Source organism: Zingiber officinale, chromosome 10A (assembly GCF_018446385.1).
Source record: "Zingiber officinale cultivar Zhangliang chromosome 10A, Zo_v1.1, whole genome shotgun sequence".
NCBI lineage: Eukaryota > Viridiplantae > Streptophyta > Magnoliopsida > Zingiberales > Zingiberaceae > Zingiber > Zingiber officinale.
In genome coordinates, this window is record NC_056004.1 from 18,716,549 (window position 1) to 18,736,517 (window position 19,969).

General features: G+C 35.5%; 1 protein-coding gene across 4 annotated transcripts; it reads right to left on the reverse strand.

Moving 5' to 3' along the window:
• Positions 1–948: 948 nt before the first annotated feature.
• Positions 949–18,193, reverse strand: LOC122026359 (replication factor C subunit 1-like). Of its 4 annotated transcripts, none has more exons than XM_042585042.1 (23): positions 18,055–18,193; positions 16,876–16,915; positions 16,650–16,763; positions 15,782–16,282; positions 15,632–15,699; positions 14,840–14,915; positions 14,703–14,764; positions 14,465–14,616; positions 12,534–12,697; positions 12,267–12,455; positions 12,023–12,144; positions 11,739–11,946; positions 11,522–11,575; positions 11,117–11,286; positions 8,961–9,051; positions 5,798–5,979; positions 5,638–5,677; positions 4,116–4,240; positions 2,705–2,777; positions 2,521–2,613; positions 1,793–2,036; positions 1,456–1,524; positions 949–1,339 (listed from the first exon to the last, which is right to left on the reverse strand). In XM_042585042.1, exons 2-23 carry the CDS (start codon positions 16,876–16,878, stop codon positions 1,206–1,208), a joined length of 2,934 nt encoding a protein of 977 aa, XP_042440976.1. In that variant the 5' UTR covers positions 16,879–16,915; positions 18,055–18,193; the 3' UTR covers positions 949–1,205. The 4 variants fall into 4 exon arrangements, with proteins under 4 accessions (XP_042440976.1, XP_042440977.1, XP_042440978.1 ...); XM_042585043.1 differs by lacking the exon at positions 18,055–18,193 and adding an exon at positions 17,030–17,700; XM_042585044.1 differs by lacking the exon at positions 18,055–18,193 and adding an exon at positions 17,015–17,700 and having other exon boundaries at positions 15,782–16,270.
• Positions 18,194–19,969: the final 1,776 nt, after the last annotated feature.

Below are 19,969 nucleotides of genomic sequence, written 5' to 3' on the forward strand. Positions count from 1 at the left end.
AATCGGACCAGAGGTCCGATCAGATAGGGCAGTACTCGACCAGTTCATATGACCATGCAAGCCTCGAGTGCTGACCCCTCCTCGACTTTGATCATCATGTCACCCGGCTTCTTTGAATTTGACCCAACTTCGGAGCCCCACATTATTCACCGAGTCACACAGCATTGAGATTCATTATAAAATTCAATTAAAAGTTGTCATAGAGCAGTTAAAATGACATTCCTATTCAAATTAATGAAATACTGCTTGTTGATCTCTTTTGGAAAGATCAATCTTGTGCCATTTATCTTACATTGTTGCAAATCTAAACACAGTGCAGGGGACGAACAACAAGGAGGAGGAGGAGAAAATCAAAGGTGCTCAAATTACCAGCCTTCATCGAGGCGCCAGCCTGCGCGATCCTGTGCTCGGCTGCCGCCACCGTGTTCGAGGTAGGCGCATTGACGACGACGCACGCGCTATCGGTGGCAGCTTGCAGATCCACATTGTCGATGCCCACCCCGGCCCTGCCGACCACCTTACGAGTTAAGCCGCCTCTTGGAGGCTTCGGACACTTCCCGCGTCACCTTCGTCCCGCTTCACACGATCAGTGCGTCGACTCCCGGAGCAGAGATAGCCCAGCCTCTCCGACTCCGAGCTTCTAGGCCAAAAGAACGGTGGGCCTGGACGCGGCCTCGATCCGAAGCCTCCTTCCCGCGCTCCGGATGCGGTAAGCTGGGATCTTGCTATTGGGGGGATCAGCGATGCTGAGGCCGAGGGAGGAGGTTTGAGAGCTGAAGGGTACCGGAAGGAGAGGCACGACAGGAAAAAGAGGAAGCGGAGAAGGGGAGGAAGGAAGAGATATCCGGTAATGCGGAGGAACGATGGTGGCGGCGGCCGATGAATAATTTGAAGGAAAACATTCAATGGGGTAGAAAGTTCTATTTCCAGAATAACCGACGATGCAGATTTTGCCCGAGATTTTAAAATCGAATTGACTACATTTGTAAGTTCAATGAATTGCTTGAAGGCATACAGCCTATTAAAACATTGGGTGGTAGTTACGGATGTAAAAAAGATGTGAACAAGTTACTAATCCAAGAGCAACATAACCATAGCTTACTACTAGGAAAATGTGAAAAGTAGTTTGTTTGTTTGATCTGACGACTTCTATACACATCCAAAACTTGAAGGTCCGACCAGCCCAAACATAGGCAGATCATTTTTCATCTCTTCCTCTTTCTACCTCCAGAACCTTGTGCCTGCTTCTCAGCAGGCCCTGAACTCCTTGATTTGCTAGCAGGTGTCTTCTTCGCGTTTGACTTCCCGTTGCTCTTCAAATCGAGCTGCACTTGCATTCCTGAGGTCAGTAAAAAGAAGACTAGAAATCAGGATTTGAGAAAGGAATGAGCCACAGACGGGAAGGGGTGTGTTTAGTTAGTTCCATGAAATATGTTGATATAGATATAAATAGACCTTTTGGTTTATTGCTTAGAAGATCAAGCTGCGGTTTCTGCTCTGTCTCAATGCTAGCAGCAAGATCATCTGGAAACAAAATAAGAATCGAATTGATAAGAGAGACTGAAATATGCAAAACCACATGAAAAGAAAATTGAAGGAATGCACCGAAAAATATAGCAAAACAAGATTGATATAATAACAAGCATCTAAATGATGTTGGCAAAAACATTACATACGATTATTCCATTTTGTATTATATATTTTAAACTATTTAAAATCAAGAATCACCAAGTATGATTCACCACAAAATGGAAAAATAAATGGTGTAGAAGGAAAAGGGTAAGTTTCTTACCAGCATCTTCCGCATCAGAATTCTCTTCCTCATTGTCCTCTACAGCTTCTTCATTCTCTTCCGCTAAACCATTGCCTACAGGTTCCAAGATTGCTGCTATGCGTTTTTTGGGAGCTTTCTTCAAGCCGGGAAGAACAATCAAATCTGCTGAACGCACAACCCGGGAGTCACTTCCTTTCTTGTATGCTTTGGTCAGTGCAGATTTTACAGCTGGTTGAATGTCATCCATTGGATTAGGATGCCCCTGCATTTAACTCAAAGTTGAGAAAACCTTATTCAAGAATGGTTTTTGGAAAGCTATTCGTCACAAGTGCGCCGCTAGTTTTGAAATCATATTCTTTAACTGCAAAGACCACACGCAAAAATATCCTAAAATCACAGTAATATATGTGTTTTCCCTTAATCAGGTTCCATAAAAACATTAAATAATATATATATATATATATATATATATATATATAGAAAGGTTTTTGCAGGAGGCATAAAGCCTACAGTAGTGTGATATGTAATTGGGTGTTGCAACTTTTAGAAAAGAAACAAGTCGCTTACCATGTGAAGTCAAATTCTCTCTATCTCCTTGTATGACAGCCATTAGATTAGATAGAAGATAAACATTTTGAAACCAGACTGGTTTGAGTAATAAAAATTGGTAAAAAAAATATTTTTAAAATGAATTATTTGATTATTATCAAGTGGAAGTTGCAGAGATACATATGGTCCAAACAAACCTTAAACTTTGATAGCTCCACAATTGTATCAAAATCCTCTTGATTTAAAGAATAAGCATCCATGAATTCTACAACTTTCTGAACAGCAACTTCCTGAAAGTGTTTCCAAGTAAAAATGAAACTTGAAATTATTCCAACTCCTTAATGCCCTCTGATGAGACATATGGAAGGAAATGAGTAAAACCTTAGACATCACTTGAAGAGGATTTGTAAGCTGCTTCAACAGAAGAGTAAAATATTCAAGCCGCAATGTTTCCCTGACAGTTCAAGTGTTTAAGTAAAAGATTACGCATTAGGATATTATGACTGCCAGATAAAAAAGAAAGTATCTCTGATAACAGTAAGTGCAGCCACATTCATATGGAAAGATTCATCATATGGTATGTCCTAACATGATGAATCCAAATTCACATGCAATCAAATTAGACAGTGAGAGCCATATAGCCCATATGTGGTCACATATTAATTTAATATCCAACTGGCTGTCTTAGATAAAGTTAATTTGTTGAATTTGATCCTAATTAGTAACGCAGAAAGGACTATCCATGATGAAGATAAATGTTTTAGTTTATGCTCAGTTTAATGCAATTAACAAAATGAGAATGAAAATTTTAAAATTTGCACCAGACCTGTTGGCATTTGAGCACTAAATATTTTACTATTTGCTGTCTTGGAAGCATAGAATTTGTTTTAACTCTGTACCTATTAGAGCTTAATGTAAAACATTCTTCATAAGGATTTTCTTAAATTTTGTTCCTTAAAAGAAAACTTATGTTCCTTAAGAAAAGGATTATTTTGAATGATTTTTAATTAAAAAAAAACACATACGCAACTGCATTAAGGTATATCCAGACGTTCTGTTAATGCTGGATAGCAAGTATAAACGCAACACCAAGTCACACAGCAGATTATCATGATCAAATGTATGGCTGAAAGCTTTAAGCAATCAGTCAATAAGTCATTGAAAAGTTAAATCAGGGGAGATGTAAGCATCTCTTAATTTTTATTGTATATGATAAACCACAAACTTGACATTATCCATATATCTGTGACAATCATAAAAAGTACACGGATATCAAGGATGCTACTCTACACTAAGTTGAAGGCAAAGATGGAAATTAGGAATAATCACATAATGAAACTAGGGAAAAATATTTGTGTGTGATTATTGTAATCCATCTATAAAAACTGATTGAATTTTCACTCTTTTCTTCTAAAAGGAATATTGTTATACTAATTAGATTAATTCCTGGATGACTGAGTAAACAAAATAATAGCCTTGAAAAGCATAAAAATGATCAATGATGGCATTTTAACAATTTATAACAAGTAATTTGTATCTGCTGCCATAATAGGACAAGATATCTGATTTGTCTGACGCAACTCCAAATTGATCACTAGTGCGATAGATAGTATGTCAATTTTTTTTTATGGGAGATAGAAACATAATAAATTTCTCTTCCAAAGATAAGGTACAAATTGGATACTAAAGTCCACAAATTTAGCGAGTATGAGTGTCGGTCAACAACCTGAAGAATATACAAAACAGGAACTTGATGTTGGAAAATCATGATGTAAGATAGTGTCATGATTACCTATCCAACCTAGCTTCTTGGGATGAAAGAAAGTGCATATGAACATCATCCAGAAGTCTCAAATTCTTTCCCGTTGTTGAATTTTTACCTAGCCATCCACCAAATCTGTTGAAGTTACGCTCTCCCTGTAGATGTTAGTATACATTCAAATTTTAGCACTACTCAACAACCAAAAGCAGGAAGGGAGAACAGTAACAAGCATTAACAGCATGGAGAAGAGATACTGCACCTTTTGATCATATCTCAGATATAGTAGAATTATTTGGCATTATCATAATTATTTAATCAACCTTCTCAGTAAGCTAGATTAGGAGAGAAGCACTCCCACTATTGAAGATTGCAACAACTGTTTGCATAATTATAAACTGTTATCAGCTATCACTGTGTTAAAGACAACCAATCCAGAAGGTTACAACTGTACCAACAAAAACATGTGAATGAGGACCTCATCCTCTTCAGCACCAAAGTCTCATTCCTTGTCAGTGTTTCAATGCCTGGCCAAAACGAGTTGGTGTCATCCTAACTGAGGTACCATGTGTGTTTGGGATAGTGCTGGTTGGCACTGACTAGGAGGAAGAAGGGGAGGGAAGAAAAAGAGAAAAAGGCAGGAGAATAAGTAGAGGATAAAAAATAGAGAGATAAAAGGTGGCAGCACATACTAGGTTCTGTTTCATTGATCTTACACTGTTGTTGACTTCAAATATATTGGCCCCCATCAAGCTCCATCACTACTGAAAACATGGCCCCAATGTATAATTCCCCTCCCATTATAAACGTCGTAGCAACCAAAGATGAGATGCATTGGGTATTTAGTTTAGGTTAGAACAGAATGAAATATGAAATGTGTTCTCTAGCTTAGCTGACTAATTGCGATTGTTTTAGGCGCCAAGTCCTCTCAGCCGATTTTGACCTCAACGGGCTAATGAAAAGAATATATGTCACCCCATGTCAAAAGGCACAAGGCAATTTCAATCTTTGCATTCCCCATATTTTGACAGAATCAAGCATCCATGTCAAGTAAATTATATCAAAAAGAAAAAGAAAAACTGAAACAAAAAAATTTTCACCCACATATTACCTGACCTTCATAACTTCAGAAAATAAAACTGACATACATTAGCCCAAACCCAACAAAGATTATCATCTACCTTGTTTTCAGATAGATGATTTTTTCTTAAACTTAGCATGTGAGATTGCTATTCAGATGTAGGTAAACGGCGGGGACAAATTGAGCGTACAAATTCATAGGTTTCACTTAATAGCACGAAACACATGCCCATAATCAAAAGCAAAGTATGGTCAGCAATAGGATAGTTGAATAATAACCAGAATGAAACAAAACATTACTAGACACAAGCCAAGATTAAGAAGAATCTCAATAAAACTAAGCATATTGGCGCTAAAAACTATCAGGAAAATCAAGTAAAAAGAGGGGCTTAAAGAAATTATAGCTGATTTTTTTCAGAGGAACTTGCATTCCCATACACAGGTTTACAGTTGAATCAACACAAAACATAATTACCGGCTCAAGGGTCTCCCGCTGCCCATGCATGAGAGCTGCACTGGAAAAAATTTAAGAAACATGTAGACAAAAAATAAGAACCCACAGATTTTTTTATCCTATGTAAAAAATCCAGCAACACAAACAAGAACAAATAGTATAGTTTAGTTGTCTGACATACGGAATTATACACGATGCAAATGAACTAGATTGTGATAGCTGCCACTGGCGGTATCTTCTTATTTGAACATTGAATATATCCCCATCCCCAATAGATTCAGCTGCCAGTGCAAGCAAATTCATCCTTTTAACACCATTGTCATCCCTGCCAATAGAACTTGGCCGATAATTGATATAATTTTCCTGGCATTTTAAAAAAGAAAAAAAATGGCCTTAGAGCTAAATTATGCAGCCTTCAGAAAATATCATGCCACTTATTTAGTAACTATTTCTACAGAATGTTATAACATTTGGAAGAAAACTATTTTTCAAAAAGTTTAATAACAACTAGAAATGAGTAACTACCACAGAATTATCCAAATGAATAGTATGCATGACTCATGAATCAGTTTGCCCAAAATGCAGGTCACAAAACACAAATGTACTGAAAACTAATAAAATATTCAACTGCAAATTTAGTTATAATGTTTACTTCTTTTCAGAGAGTGTTTGTTGCTAGTATAGGGTCCTAACACACAAAACTGCCTAGTTTGTTTTTGTTAACATAAAGCCTTGATAAGGGTCATACTGAAACCTACAAAAATAATCTATTGCAATTATGCTAATAATGTTCTCAAAGCTTGTGAGGTAGATTGGATGTTTCTAATTTTTCAAAGTGAATGTTTCCTTTGCCCCCATCTTGGTTCTTAGCTTTCAGAAATCCAGCAAGATTGTGACAAAACTTAGTCGGATACCTATTGCAACCTCTTGAACCACTATAAACCCTAGGATTCTATGAAATCCATGAAACTGTATTGCAGTAATGGAAAAAAAATTAACAATTACAATTAAGCTATTTTGGGTTGTATGTTGGTATACATCATATCACCGTTCCTCACTGAACTAATATTAGTGAACCAATTATGCAATCCATGACACTTCATGTGTATGTACATGCCATGTTACTTTTTCCATCCTTATATATCTCATGCTAAAGTATTCATTTTTTGGAACATACCTTATTAGTTATTATCAATCATGAATTTAGTTATTGTACAGACATGCATACATATGTAGTAGAGGGACAAAATATCTGCTAAAAACATGATAGTATGCTTGTGATGGATATAATGAATCATAACATATTAAGGGAATCACTTGTAGGACCTTGTGGCTCTAAGGATGGATCTGTGACACTTGGGTCTGGCAATATTTAATTATCACATGAGACCTCATGATACTGCACTCATAACTGTTGGGCATTGTCAACACCCAGCTGAAGAGTAAAACATCTCCAGATCAGATTGCTGACTTTATGTTGATAGGAACCATTAAAATTGATACAGTTTTCTTATCCTAGTCACCAATATAACTACTACAGTTAATAGAGATATTTGAGTCAAGCTTCCTAAGCAGAGAGAAAGATTGTCATCCCTTAATTGATAACTTTAATTGTAGTATATGCATAGCTTTTCTTTACATCATCTTGTTTGTATTTTGGATGGCTCTTGGAAGACTCTCCTAGAAATTTTAGAAACAAATCTCCCTTTCAATTTACCTTTGGATCAATCAAATGTTACTAGAGGTGTTGATTTGGAGTCCACATAATTTTAGAGCTTATACGTGCTATTGGGTTTTGTGAGATGTGACTACCATTGACTTGGAGTCCACATAATTTTAGAGCTTCGTGCTTACTTACTTTATGTTTCTGAACTTTATGTTACGTTCAATATTTGTCTTTCTTAACTTGAATTCTTGTAGACATGCAGTTGAGTGTTCCTATGATAATAACTTCTTGTTCTTTATTATTGTAAAGCTCTTATAGAATGGCGTGTAGTTGGCTTACAAGTGTTATCTAGCAACTTGGGACTTACCCTTTGACTAACACAAGGGATGTGCCAATGGAACTATCATGTCGAAGACGAGGCCACTTCAAGTCAAGGGGTCAAAATTGAACTATCATGTCATGGACAAGGCAAATCCAAGCAATGGGAAAGAGCTCACTCAAGTCATGACAATATGCCCTGACACGAGATTCCAAGTATACCTATCCAAGGAACCACTGCAAGTGAGGGCAGGAGCAGATAATCTTTGTCCGTAATTAAAAGGATAGTTCGGTGCACGAAACTCCCGCCAATATGAAGTCCCAAGGAAGCGCATCCAATTGAACTATCATGTCGTGGACAAGCAAATCTAGCAATGGGAAAGAGCTCACTCAGGTCATGACAATATGCCCTAACACGAGATTCCAAGTATACCCTCTCCAAGGAACCACTACAAGTGAGGGCAGGAGCAGATGATCTTGGTCACTAATTAAAAGGACAACTCGGTGCACAAAGCTTCAGCTAATGCAGAGTCCCGGGGAAGGGTGTATTGTACATGGTCTTACCTTGCATTGCAAGAGATTGTTTCCGCGACTCGAACCCGTGATGTCTAGGTCACACGCAATAATTTTACCATTGCGCCAAAGCTCCCTCTAATTATCAAAAGAAATTGAGTTTATTGTTTAGGCCCAAGGTTTGTTATTCTTGATGTATATTTGTTGTGTTACTTTAAATGTATACCTATAAACATTCAAATCACCTCAAGTGATAAGTGGAAGAGTGAAAAGGACATTAGAACTGATAGAATCATCATTCATGTTTTTTTATAATTGATAATTCTATCAATAGAGACAATGGTGGCTTATTTTTTCTGATCTACCATCACAATCATCCGAGCCGTATTTATCCCAATTGTTTAAGAGTCAAGCACACAAATCTTATACCTCTTTATCAAACTCTATGAAAGACTAATGCACTAGTAACATTCAAACCATTTAAATCACTTTTTCTTACATTAATTAGAATTTTCATTAATCTTACTCCACGTGTTACATCTCCCACAGTCACCTTAACTAAACTAACTTTAGATTGTCATCTTTGAATATGTTTGTATCATTTAAACAATCTTTTTCTCAGTTCCTTGCTGCAGGATAAAAGTTTTTTATTTTAACCTTTCTAGGAAACCATACATCCATTTTCACTTAACACTGACCTAAAGAGAATGAAAATAATATGCCTTGGGTTTAACAGATGACACTGATAGTTGCAAATGTCAAATCTGCATAACCAACTGAAGCTAAGAAAAATGTCTGCATTGATGCAAACATAGAAGCAACAGAAAATTGAGAAGAGATGGAAAACCTGAACAATAAGGGGAACTAAGTCAGGATCACTCATGCTTAAATCAATTCTCTCATCCATCCGCAACTTCCCTCCATTGAAACCAAAGAGCCTACAACAAAAATTGAAAAGTTGGAAAACATTATGAAATAAAATATCTAAAGTTCCATTGCATCCATATGAAATCAAAATCACAACAGAAAATTCCACAACTGATACACTATTGTTATTAAAAACTATGATACTAGAAGTTAACTCGAGATTATACAACATCTAACTAAATTGTTAGAGCAAACTAAGAATAGCATATGAATGTTACAACGAAATTTCCTCTTCAGTCAGTTTCAGTTTGAGAATCGACTCCATCAGAAACAGGATGAGTAACATATGAGCAAAATGCACTGTAAAATTAGAACCTAGAAAGTACCAGATAGTAAATACATCGGTTACACAAGAAAAAAACCAAAAGAACCTAGAAGATTGTTCTACAAGAAATAAACCTAAATATCCATTATCCATCCTAATACATTAAAAAAACAGCATTGAAATGATATAATTAAAGAAAACATTCAGTAAAACTAAAGAACTATTTATCCTCTTATAAGGATCAAACAGCCTCAATCTATTCAAAGAGTTTGTTTTTTCTTCTAAAAACAATCTAGTACAGCTGTTTATGATCATTTAATTTCTACAACTTAAGTTGGATTATTCAGACTTAAGCTCAGGTCAAGAGCTAAAAGGTCAATCTGATGTCAACAAGATAAAAACTCTCAAATGATCATCACAATCTGATGAACATCCAATTATGAAAGAATGAAGTTTAAAAGCTGATCATCTAAACAAAAATATATATAAAGCAACGTTTAAAGTATTGCTTTATATTAGTGTTTTGGTCTCTCGGAATGATAAATAGTGGGTCAGTACAAGACCATGCCAACATGAGGTCAAATGAGTTTTAACCTTACAATCATCTTCAACTTGAGTTGTTTAGCTCCAAAAAGATAGCAATTAGAAAGCCGATCAAACAGAAATTTTAAAGTAACACGTGACAACAAAAAATTCATACAACTAATTGTAAAAAACAGAACTAATAACAGATCTTAAATCAAATTAATTAACTAAACAACAGAATTATAATTATTTAACTTTAAAACTAATGAGTCCAAGGTTTTATAACAAAATAAATCAGTAACTTATAAAATCACATGACATTAAGTTAAAATCACAAAACTTATTATAGATAAAATTATAATTTTCAAATACATTATGATTAATCAATTATGGTTTTACATTTTAATTAAAAATTAAAATCAAAATACATTTACTACCACTTCCCAAGAACACCTGATGCATATTAAAAAATCCTTTTAATTATAAATTTATAATTTATAATAAATATAATTAATAGCATAACTATATTAAATACACAACTCCATTCTTCTCCTTCCTCCTAAAATTTTATTTTTAATAAATTATAACTTTATGACTGTGACTTTGTAACTTGATTATCCAATCCCTTCTCCTCCTTCCCAAAACGTTTTTTTCATTAGTTATAACTTTAAAACATAAGAAATACACATTGCAATTACCAGTAATATATTAATAATTAATTACCCAGCCCACCACCTTTGTTATGAAAACTACTTTTAATTAATTTCATATGTATAGCTTACCTTACCCAACCCACCACAATTAATCACCTCCACCCCTCAATTCCTGATTTCTCCCACCTAACTCATCTTTCTCCCCAATCTGGGACAATCATCAATGGATGCTCATGATGAATGACACTGCCAGTTGTAAAACTCTACCCTTTGCTTGCCCAATCTCTCAACATCTACTTTTCTGACTCCTACCACCGCTTCCACAATGTCTCTGAATCAAATTCATGGATTAGCACCAACTGATACAAGGGGAGACAATATGAATTCTGTCCAGTACGATCAATATAAGCTCGTAGCATAGTAGCATTTGACTTGTGCCAACAATACCAAGTATTATGCCTAACCATTTCAGCCATGCCACCAGCACAGCCTGAAATTTCAACACTTGATATAGAGGAGACAATTGAAATAGTTATTGGAAAGAAAAACAAGCATGAGCTAAAAGAATGAATTAGAGACCCCATAGACAGATGAAACTGGTTTCACTGAAAGAAAATTTTGGAAGTTGCATACTTGTCAACAGCTGTAAAGGGAGAAATATCTTCATCTTTTGCACTACTAAGAAGGCGCTTTCTTATATCATCATAATTGATTACCGACTGAGAGATGCTCATGTACTGCAATTGATTTATTGCCATACGCATATCTCCACTTACTCTTTCTGCAAGTTCTTCGAGAGCAATCTATCATGTTGAAAAGCAAATGTAAAGAGAGATGCGCTAAGGATCGTGCAAAATCAAATTTACAGAGAGCAGGTACAACCCAGTATTAGGTAGCAATATTATGAAACAACGAGGAACATTGGAGCATAAGCAAACCTTTCTGCACATAGTTTGCATTCCATTCCATCTTTAAATGGTTTCTTGTAACTTGTTTAGTATTAAGACAAATGAATTGTTAAAGAATACTAAAAACTACCTCGTTAATTTGGAGGCCTTCAGCATCTGCAATTTGCTTCAACCTTTTAGCCATCTGTTTAAATGAGAAATCAAATGCACATTTCTCCAGATAAATACATGTAAGACCAGTGTTACGATTCTGAATATTATTTGGCAGTGTCACAATTAATTTGACAATAGCTTGTGTACTTTTGGTTTTGTTTCAGTATGTCAATGGCAAATGTACATGCATGTACCTGTTGTTTGGTAGGTTTCCTGAAGTTGAGTGCCAAACAATAATTGACAAGACTCTTTAGCTTTTGACTGTAACGATCATTGCAGATGCAAATGATAGGAATCTTGGAGATCTTTATGCTAGCAATAAGATCAGCCACTCCCCCTCTATCTCCAGCAGACATGCCATCAACCTCATCCATGATTAACACAGATTTTGGTGGCTTTGACCTGTTATTTCAAACAAAAAACCTGTAGAAAGTGAAACTTTGTGTCTTTGTCTAAATATAACCAATCTATGACTCACCAGTCTAGGCCAGAATCCAAAGCCACATTGCTAACAAGTTCTTTGATAGAATTTGATGTATTACCACCAACTCCTTTAACGATTTTGGTGTCTGCCTTACCACGACTATCACTTGCATTAACCTGGAAAAGAAAATAATAATAAAAATTAACATGAAAATATGGTAATTAGTCAAACTTAACCAGATTTTCTTAATTACTATCAGAATTCTTTTTTCAGAATACAAGAAAGATAGTGCAAGCACCTCAACAGCCTGGAAACCAAGCATCTGACTAACCAACTTTGCAGAAGTGCTTTTACCAATTCCAGGTGATCCACTTAGAAGGACAGCTTTTTTAGATCCAGAGTCTGATAGTTTTTTTCCTTTTACCTTTTGACCAGCATGCAAAAATTGATCATCCCAGTGCATTAACCAGTCATGAAGTTGTTTAACCTGTAAATAGTACAAAAGTTCAAGGTTATTGTACAAAAAAAAAGGAAGAAGAGAGAAGGAAAAAAAAAAGATCCATACAATTGACTGATTGCCAATGATGTCAGCTGGAACCTTCGGGCGATATTTATCAGTCCACGTCAATGGACTCTGAACACCAGATTTAGTTTTTCGTTTATCAGGGTAGATGCATGGTTTAACACCTTTTGCAACTTCTTTTCTTCCTAGAGCACTAGCTTGATCATCTGAGAAGTGATGAATGAATTCAGTTATATCATTTTAAGGAAGAAAATTTTAACATCTTGCCACCAGAAGCAAAAAAGTCATATTTAAAATCTCCTAAATGTTGCATAGCAACTAGAAAGATATCCTTTAACCAAAAGAATTCAGCTCAAATTCAGATATAAAATAGCTATCTAAAAGTTTTCGCTGCTCAATCATGTGTGATAGAACAGGTCTGATCTTTTCTAACTCACAAGATGTTCGGAAACAGAGAGAGGATGTATACAAACAAGATATCCAGCAATAACAAGGAAAAGGATTGAATACAAGAACTCCCAAACATTTGTTACTCTCAAATGTGTCTGGCAATATGGAAAACAAAGGGCACTTGTAGAATGGGACTGCACAACAATTTGAAAAAAAAAAAAAGGAATCTATTGCAGCTTGGTAGTGTTTGTTTGGATATAAAATGTCACGCCAGCCATCTCTACTTATTACTTTTCCTATATATAGTAATGAGAATTAATTGAGAGAGATTGCAATTATACAATTTTTTTCTGGTTTTTTATACTATATGTATGCAAGATGCATTGAGGTAGAAATTTTTTTTTCTTTACAGCACAGTCATATCCCCTATCATAAGCATAAGAAAGTGCTCTTAATCCAATTTGGTAGAAAGCAGGTCTTCAAAACCAGGTGCCATGGGTTGAAATGCTATAGAGAATGAGTCAGTTTATTTGATGTTGAATTACAATAAAAATTTGAACAAGAAATGTTAAATTGCAACTTGACTTGGACCTTCTTAAGCGAATGAACTCATCGAATTCCTATTGAAATAGGTTCTACATAAGGAAAAGAACTTGTCATTGTTTAGTCATTAGGGGCCTCGGGAAACCATCCAAGTAGAAATATGGCTTTCAAATTAAGTTTCAAACTAGTAGATGTTGCCAAAGGGAGAGGTGATGTCATATGCAAAAAGGAAGAGACTCATAGAATGGCAAAGGCAAATAGAGCTTTTGCACATTTTCTATTAATCCATGAATTGGATCTATATAGACACATGGATCCATATATCTCAATCAGAAAAGAAGCAGTAGAAAACGAATCAGAGGATATCTTTCTCAAAACAAACCAAAACCAAAACAAAAAAAAAAGGAACCATGAATCATGATCAACTAAGTCCTCTCCAGGACTTGCTTAAGAATAAGAAAGGAAATTTTGTGGAATATCACAGAATATATATTGTTCTGAATGAAATTAACACACATGCCATCTGATCACATGAAAGATATAATTATCACATGGGAAAAATAAAGTAAACAATGCACTTAAATGAAATGAATATAAAGACAACTAGATAAAATTAAATTGAGATTAACTACACATAATTTGAAAAGGCAGAATATGATGTTAGAATATAATGAATCTCCCTTAGTATATAGGGTTGGTATAATTCTCAAATGAAGCTTAAGTATAAAAGATATAACCAGCCTAATTATGCTTTTGCCTCAACAATACAGGACTGGAGATAATGATCTTACAATTTTTTTTCAAAATAACACTGGAAATGCTCTTGTAATGACAAAAGAAATAACTGCAAAGAGTCTATTGGTAAAAGTGTAGAATTCATACAAGATTTAAGCATATGTGCTTTAGCAAATACAAGATTTTAGTTCAGGGTTAAATTCTTTCTTAGAAGATTAAGAGCTGCACTGGACATAAAACAAATACTAGGTAAACCAATGTCACCTCGCCAATGCAGAAAATTATGAGATGGTATGTGAACGTACTTCTTATTTCAACTTTGCTAGGGCTACTTGTAGTATATGGGATGTGCATCTTTTCTGAGGTTTTCTTATTTTGCTCTTCCTTCTTTGGTGTTTTAGCAGGCTTCGACTTCCGAATCATATCAAATAATCCATCCTCAGTGAGAAATGGGATACTGCCAAGAATAAATTATTGATGAGTGAAGGAATTTGACGAGCAGGTAGATAGTATATCCAGATGGGCAATGCTGGTATGACATACCCTAGCTCCTTGGCTTTTGAAGATTTCCTCCCACCAACATCCTCATCAGCTAAAAGAAAACTCTAAAAAGAAGTTGAGCGAATTATAAAACCAAAAATCAAAGCACAAAATCCAGAAGCAGAATATTTGCAGGGTACCGTCTTTTTGCTGACAGCACTGGTGATCCTACCACCATGGCGTTTAATTAGATCTTCAGCCTCCTCACGTTCCAAACTAAAAAATACATCCATGATCAGGAATCAAAAAATTGGAACAAGAATAATATAATTCAAGCATGGTTGTTAATCACAATTTGTCTCACGAATTTCTGATGCTCCAGCCCAAAATGGTCCAAACAAATCTGGATACAAAATAGGAACTAAATTGAGTAGAGATCTCATGATCACTATGATCCAACCATATGCCCATTCACCAGTCCTACTTAAGATCTAAGTCTTGAAAGCCTCCACTTAATCAAATATATAATTACAGTATTGCTAACTTCAGAGTAGATCATTTCGTACCATGTCACCTAAGAAAAATTTTTATATATGATAACCAATTTTAACTTAGAGTATAAGAAGCATTACTAACTTTTGTAATCATCATCCATCTTAGAGGGGTACCAAATAAAAATGCAACTCCTACTAGTTATAATGCATTGTTCATATATCTCCTACATGAATAATATTAGTCATGCTTAGCCATAAATTATGTCAAGTTTGAAATTCACCTAACAAAACTAGATATTGAAAGATAATCCATATGATAAAATTACAAATACCAAATATAATTTTCCAAGAAATATTTTGTTAAGCATTAGGATCTTAAGATCCTATGACTCCACAATATTTCTAGGTAGGATCTTAATACAAAACAAACAAATATGCCAAGAGATGCAACTTACAGTGTCATATTAGATATAAATTTTTGCAATGATACTAGATTACCTGTCAAGTGTGCCACTTAGGACGAATGTCTGACCAGCTAAACAATCAGGAGCACCTTCTGGAACTTCCTACTCAACCAGAGAAACAAGACTAGAGCATGGAAACTAGATAGATTTATTAGAGTGAATAATATCATTATTTACCAATTACCTTCTCTCCTTTGTGTGGAGGATCTTTCCTCTCTCCAAAATTCATAAACCCACCTCTACCAGCTCCTCTCCCTCTCCCTGCAGTCATAGATCCAGAACCTCTTCCACCTTTGCCCCTTCCACCAGCTTTAACAGGAGTTTCAGGATCCTTATCATTTATCTCATCATCAAGGTTATCACCAACTTTATGAGAACTCTTAGTCATCTGAGTTACTGAGCTATTCTTCATTTTCTTGTCTGGCTTAGGAGATTTCTTAACATTACTAGATGGCATGAAGTCATCATGGTCATCATCAACTGTCTTAGACCTCTTTGGCAATGTAGGCTTAGAGTCCTCTGCAATATCTTCACTAGATTTTTGGGGCTTCCTTTTTGATGGTGTTTTGGCTGCTACTTTTTCTTCTTTTATAATTGTCTGAGGGTTCACTTCCTTAGAAGAAGGTGCAAAATATTTGCTAGTTTTTCTTCTCTCTGAATTTTCTTGAGTTACCTGGACCGGATTCTTCAATAATAAAAATAAGACAATTTAATTGCTCATTTTAGTTGTAAAAAATTCTAAAATAATCTTCCAGTGTATCAGCATAACGGCAAAGGAAATCAAACATATAGATTAGTTACACTAGTTTGCTGTGTTAAAAACAGTACATAAACAGAAAATTAGTATGGAATACTGCAATGACCCTATATCTACTTCTAAAACATTTCATTAATAAATTAAAAGAAATCTCTAAATCCAGAATGATGCAGCGCCTTGCATCAAACTAGATAAAGAAAATTGATGCTTTGACCTGAACTTTTTTCCTTGTTAACCCCTCCAATGGAAGCCAAGCCAATTAATAAGAGTAAGGCCAAAAATAATGGCGAATTACCGGTTTCTCTGTATTTGGAGAATTAGGTGTTTTTTGACTAGCCACAGCAGGCTTTGATGATGCTGTAGCCCCTTTGTCATGTTGCTTCATGAACCATTTCCTTATATCGGACGACTTCATGGATCAAAGAAGAAAATTTAAGGCAGAATGTCAAACAAGTGATAATTAATGTCTCCAGGGCATTAGAAGAAGATAAAGGAACAGAAAAAATAAACATTTGGCTAACCATTTCTTTATCAGAGATTCAATCACCAATTCCGAAAGGCCTGAAACCATCAAGTTAGAAAGAAGTCATCTGACGTTGAAAACAAAAACCCCCCAAACGAAAAATAATAATAACAAAAATAAAACCAACAAGAGCAGACCTCTAAAGATCAGACCTTTAACACGAATATGACCCTGGCGACTGATCTTGAGGATTTTTCAACGACGACGAAAGCAGGCGCAAGATTTGGTGGAGACGGTCTAAAACAACAACTAGGGTTCTTGAAGAGACAGCAGAATGGCATGCGACATCGCTAGATTCAGATCGTGTGCGGACCGCGAGATCTTGGTCTCGAACTCTGGTCAGGTGGATTGCAGAAGCGAAGGGTAAAGATTTAAGGGCAATTGACTTTTAGGAGCTCGAGTTTTGATTATTTCCTACGACGGCCCTGCGGTCTAAGCCGGCTTAAGTAGTACGACTGTACGAGCCGGTTGCGGGCCTTGCTGTTCCTGATTAAATTGCATTTTCTCCCCTCGTAGTTAATTTTTTTTATTTTACCCTTGATAATTTAAAATATTATGTTTTAGTCTTGATATTTAAAAACCATAAATACAAAATACTTCTTCCTCTTTTATCTTATCTGTCAAATTATTTAACAATATCTTTTTTAGACAAACTCGAACTCGGAAAATAATACTCATTAATTAAGAGGGTCCTCCTACGTTCTTCTTTGTTATTCTTTTTGTCGTATATTCTATTGATTATCATAAAAGAAAATGTTATAGTTGTAAACATTTTACGTCTTTAATTTGTTATATGTTTAATTATATGTATCAAACAGTCGGTCAGAAGACTGGGCAGCTCCATTCTCTGTGCCAACCTCGGCCTCTTCCGCCCGATCATGGCCATGATCTACCTCGAATGTCCGACCAGGGCGAGGAGCTGCCTCACGCGTCCGGCCAGGGCCAGCCACTCACTCCCGAGGCCGGCCAGCGCCAGGTACGGCCTCCCAGCGTCAGGCCAGCACCCGCGGCCAGCCAGCGGCAGCCGCGGTCGCCCACCAGCAGCCGCGAGCACCAGCGGCCGGCCAGCGGCAGGCGCGAGCACCTGTGGCCGCCCAGCGGCGGCACCAGCCGCGAGCACCCGCGGCCGCCCAGCGCGAACCGCCACCGGAGTTGGAAGAGAGGGAGACGAGTTTACCTGGACAGAAATCGCCCTAACCGACGTCCTCCGTACTCGGATCGCAGCTTCTGCGCCGCCACCAAAGCTAGGGCAAAAGGATGTGGATCGGGCCGCCACCAAAGTTAGGGCAAAGGGGTTGTGATCGATTGGGAAATTAAAGCTTAGGTCTTTTGCGACAAAGGGCAACTCGTTGCAAAATATGTCGCAATTTTAAAAATTTTTATATGAAAATTTAAACTTTTCAAAATTTGTTGAGGTATCTAGAGATATGGCCCCTCAAATATAAATTTTATCCAATAAATTGATAGTATTAATTTTATGAAGGTGAATAGTATTTTTTAGACATCTTCGACATAATAAAATCACCGGTAGCATAAAATTAGAGGTTGTGGACATTTATAAAATCAGAAGATTTATAGAAACTCATAGGAACTAGTTTCATCTCATTCCGACCTCTCTAAGAGCATCTCCAACCGGTGTCCTTTTACACCATTTTGGTGTAAAAAGGGCACCATATCATCTCCAATGGTGACCCCAAAAATTGCACTAAAATGGTGCAACTGAACAGTGCAGCACCAAGATGGTGCTGCACTGTTCACTTGCACCATTTTGGTGCAAGTAGAGATTTTTTTAATATAATATATCATAATAGGCAAGTTATATTTAAATATTATAAATTAATATGATTTAATTTAATTGAATTTATTATATAAATTTTATATATTATAAATTTAATATATAAATTTCAATTAAATATATATTATAAATTTTAATATTTGTTATGTTGCTAAGATTATAAATATATTAAAATTTATAATATTGGTAATTTCATAATAAATACATAATTAAATATTTAAAATTTTATTGTAACTAAAAACATAATATCATAAAAATTAATAGTAATTATTATCGTAATAAAAATATTTAACAAATTAATATGTACATTGAATAATAAATTATAAGATAGAAAAATAGAATATTCTAAAGAATATTCCTTTTAGTGTAGGAAATGGTGTCTCATGGTTGGAGTTGGAAAAAATTTTGGTGCTCAAATGACACCAAATTGGTGTTGAAAGTGCACCAAAATAGAGTTTGTGGTTGGAGATGGTCTAAGTACCTTAATCGTCTTTGGATATTTTAAAATACGTGTGACTTTAAATCCACACATTCGTATACAAAATTTAACTAAGTCTTACGTGCTAATAATTGATTTAGCAAATTAGGAATAAACATAATGGGTAAATTTTTTTTTTTTAATGACTTTTCCATGATCAGGGGATTTTTAGGAACCCATAAGATTTGATTTCATCTCATTCTGAGCTCTCTAGGTACCTCAACCGGTCATGCAAAGTTTAATTTTATAATGTAATTCTACGACGAATTCTTAAATTTGTCACAGAATATATGATGAATTCTAAAATTTGTCATAGATCTACGACGAATTTCAAAATTCGTCGCATAATTGCATTTTTTTAATATATAGAATTAAATTTTTCGGGGCCAGTTGAGGTACCTAAAGAGCTTGGAATGAGATGAAACCAAATCCTATGGGTTCCTAAAAATCCCCTGATCATAGAGATGCCCTCAAATATAAATTTTATCCAATAAATTGATATTATTAGTCTTATGAAAGTGAATATCATTTTCCAGACATCTTCGACATAAAAAAATCACCGTTGGCATAAAATTAGAGGTTGTGAACACTTATAAAATCAGGGAATTTATAAAACCACATAGGAACTGGTTTCATCTCATTTCGACCTCTCTAGGTACCTCAACCGTCTTCGAATAGTTTAAAATACGTGTGACTTGTAAATCCACACATTCGTATAAAAAATTTAACTAAGTCTTATGTGATGTTGGACCCCGTGGTTGTTTTGATGTGATTAATCAAGTTAGGTTAAGTCCTATTTGATTTTGATCTCTGTGTCTA

What these genes read in the sequence shown, in the direction of transcription:
- LOC122026359 (XM_042585042.1), bottom strand. An exon ending in TAGTTCCCCTTATTGTTCAG is followed by an intron (nt 5,980 to 8,960) that starts GTTTTCCATCTC and finishes TTAAAATGCCAG; the next exon opens with GAAAATTATATCAATTATCG. An exon ending in CAAGAAGCTAGGTTGGATAG is followed by an intron (nt 2,778 to 4,115) that starts GTAATCATGACA and finishes TTGAACTGTCAG; the next exon opens with GGAAACATTGCGGCTTGAAT.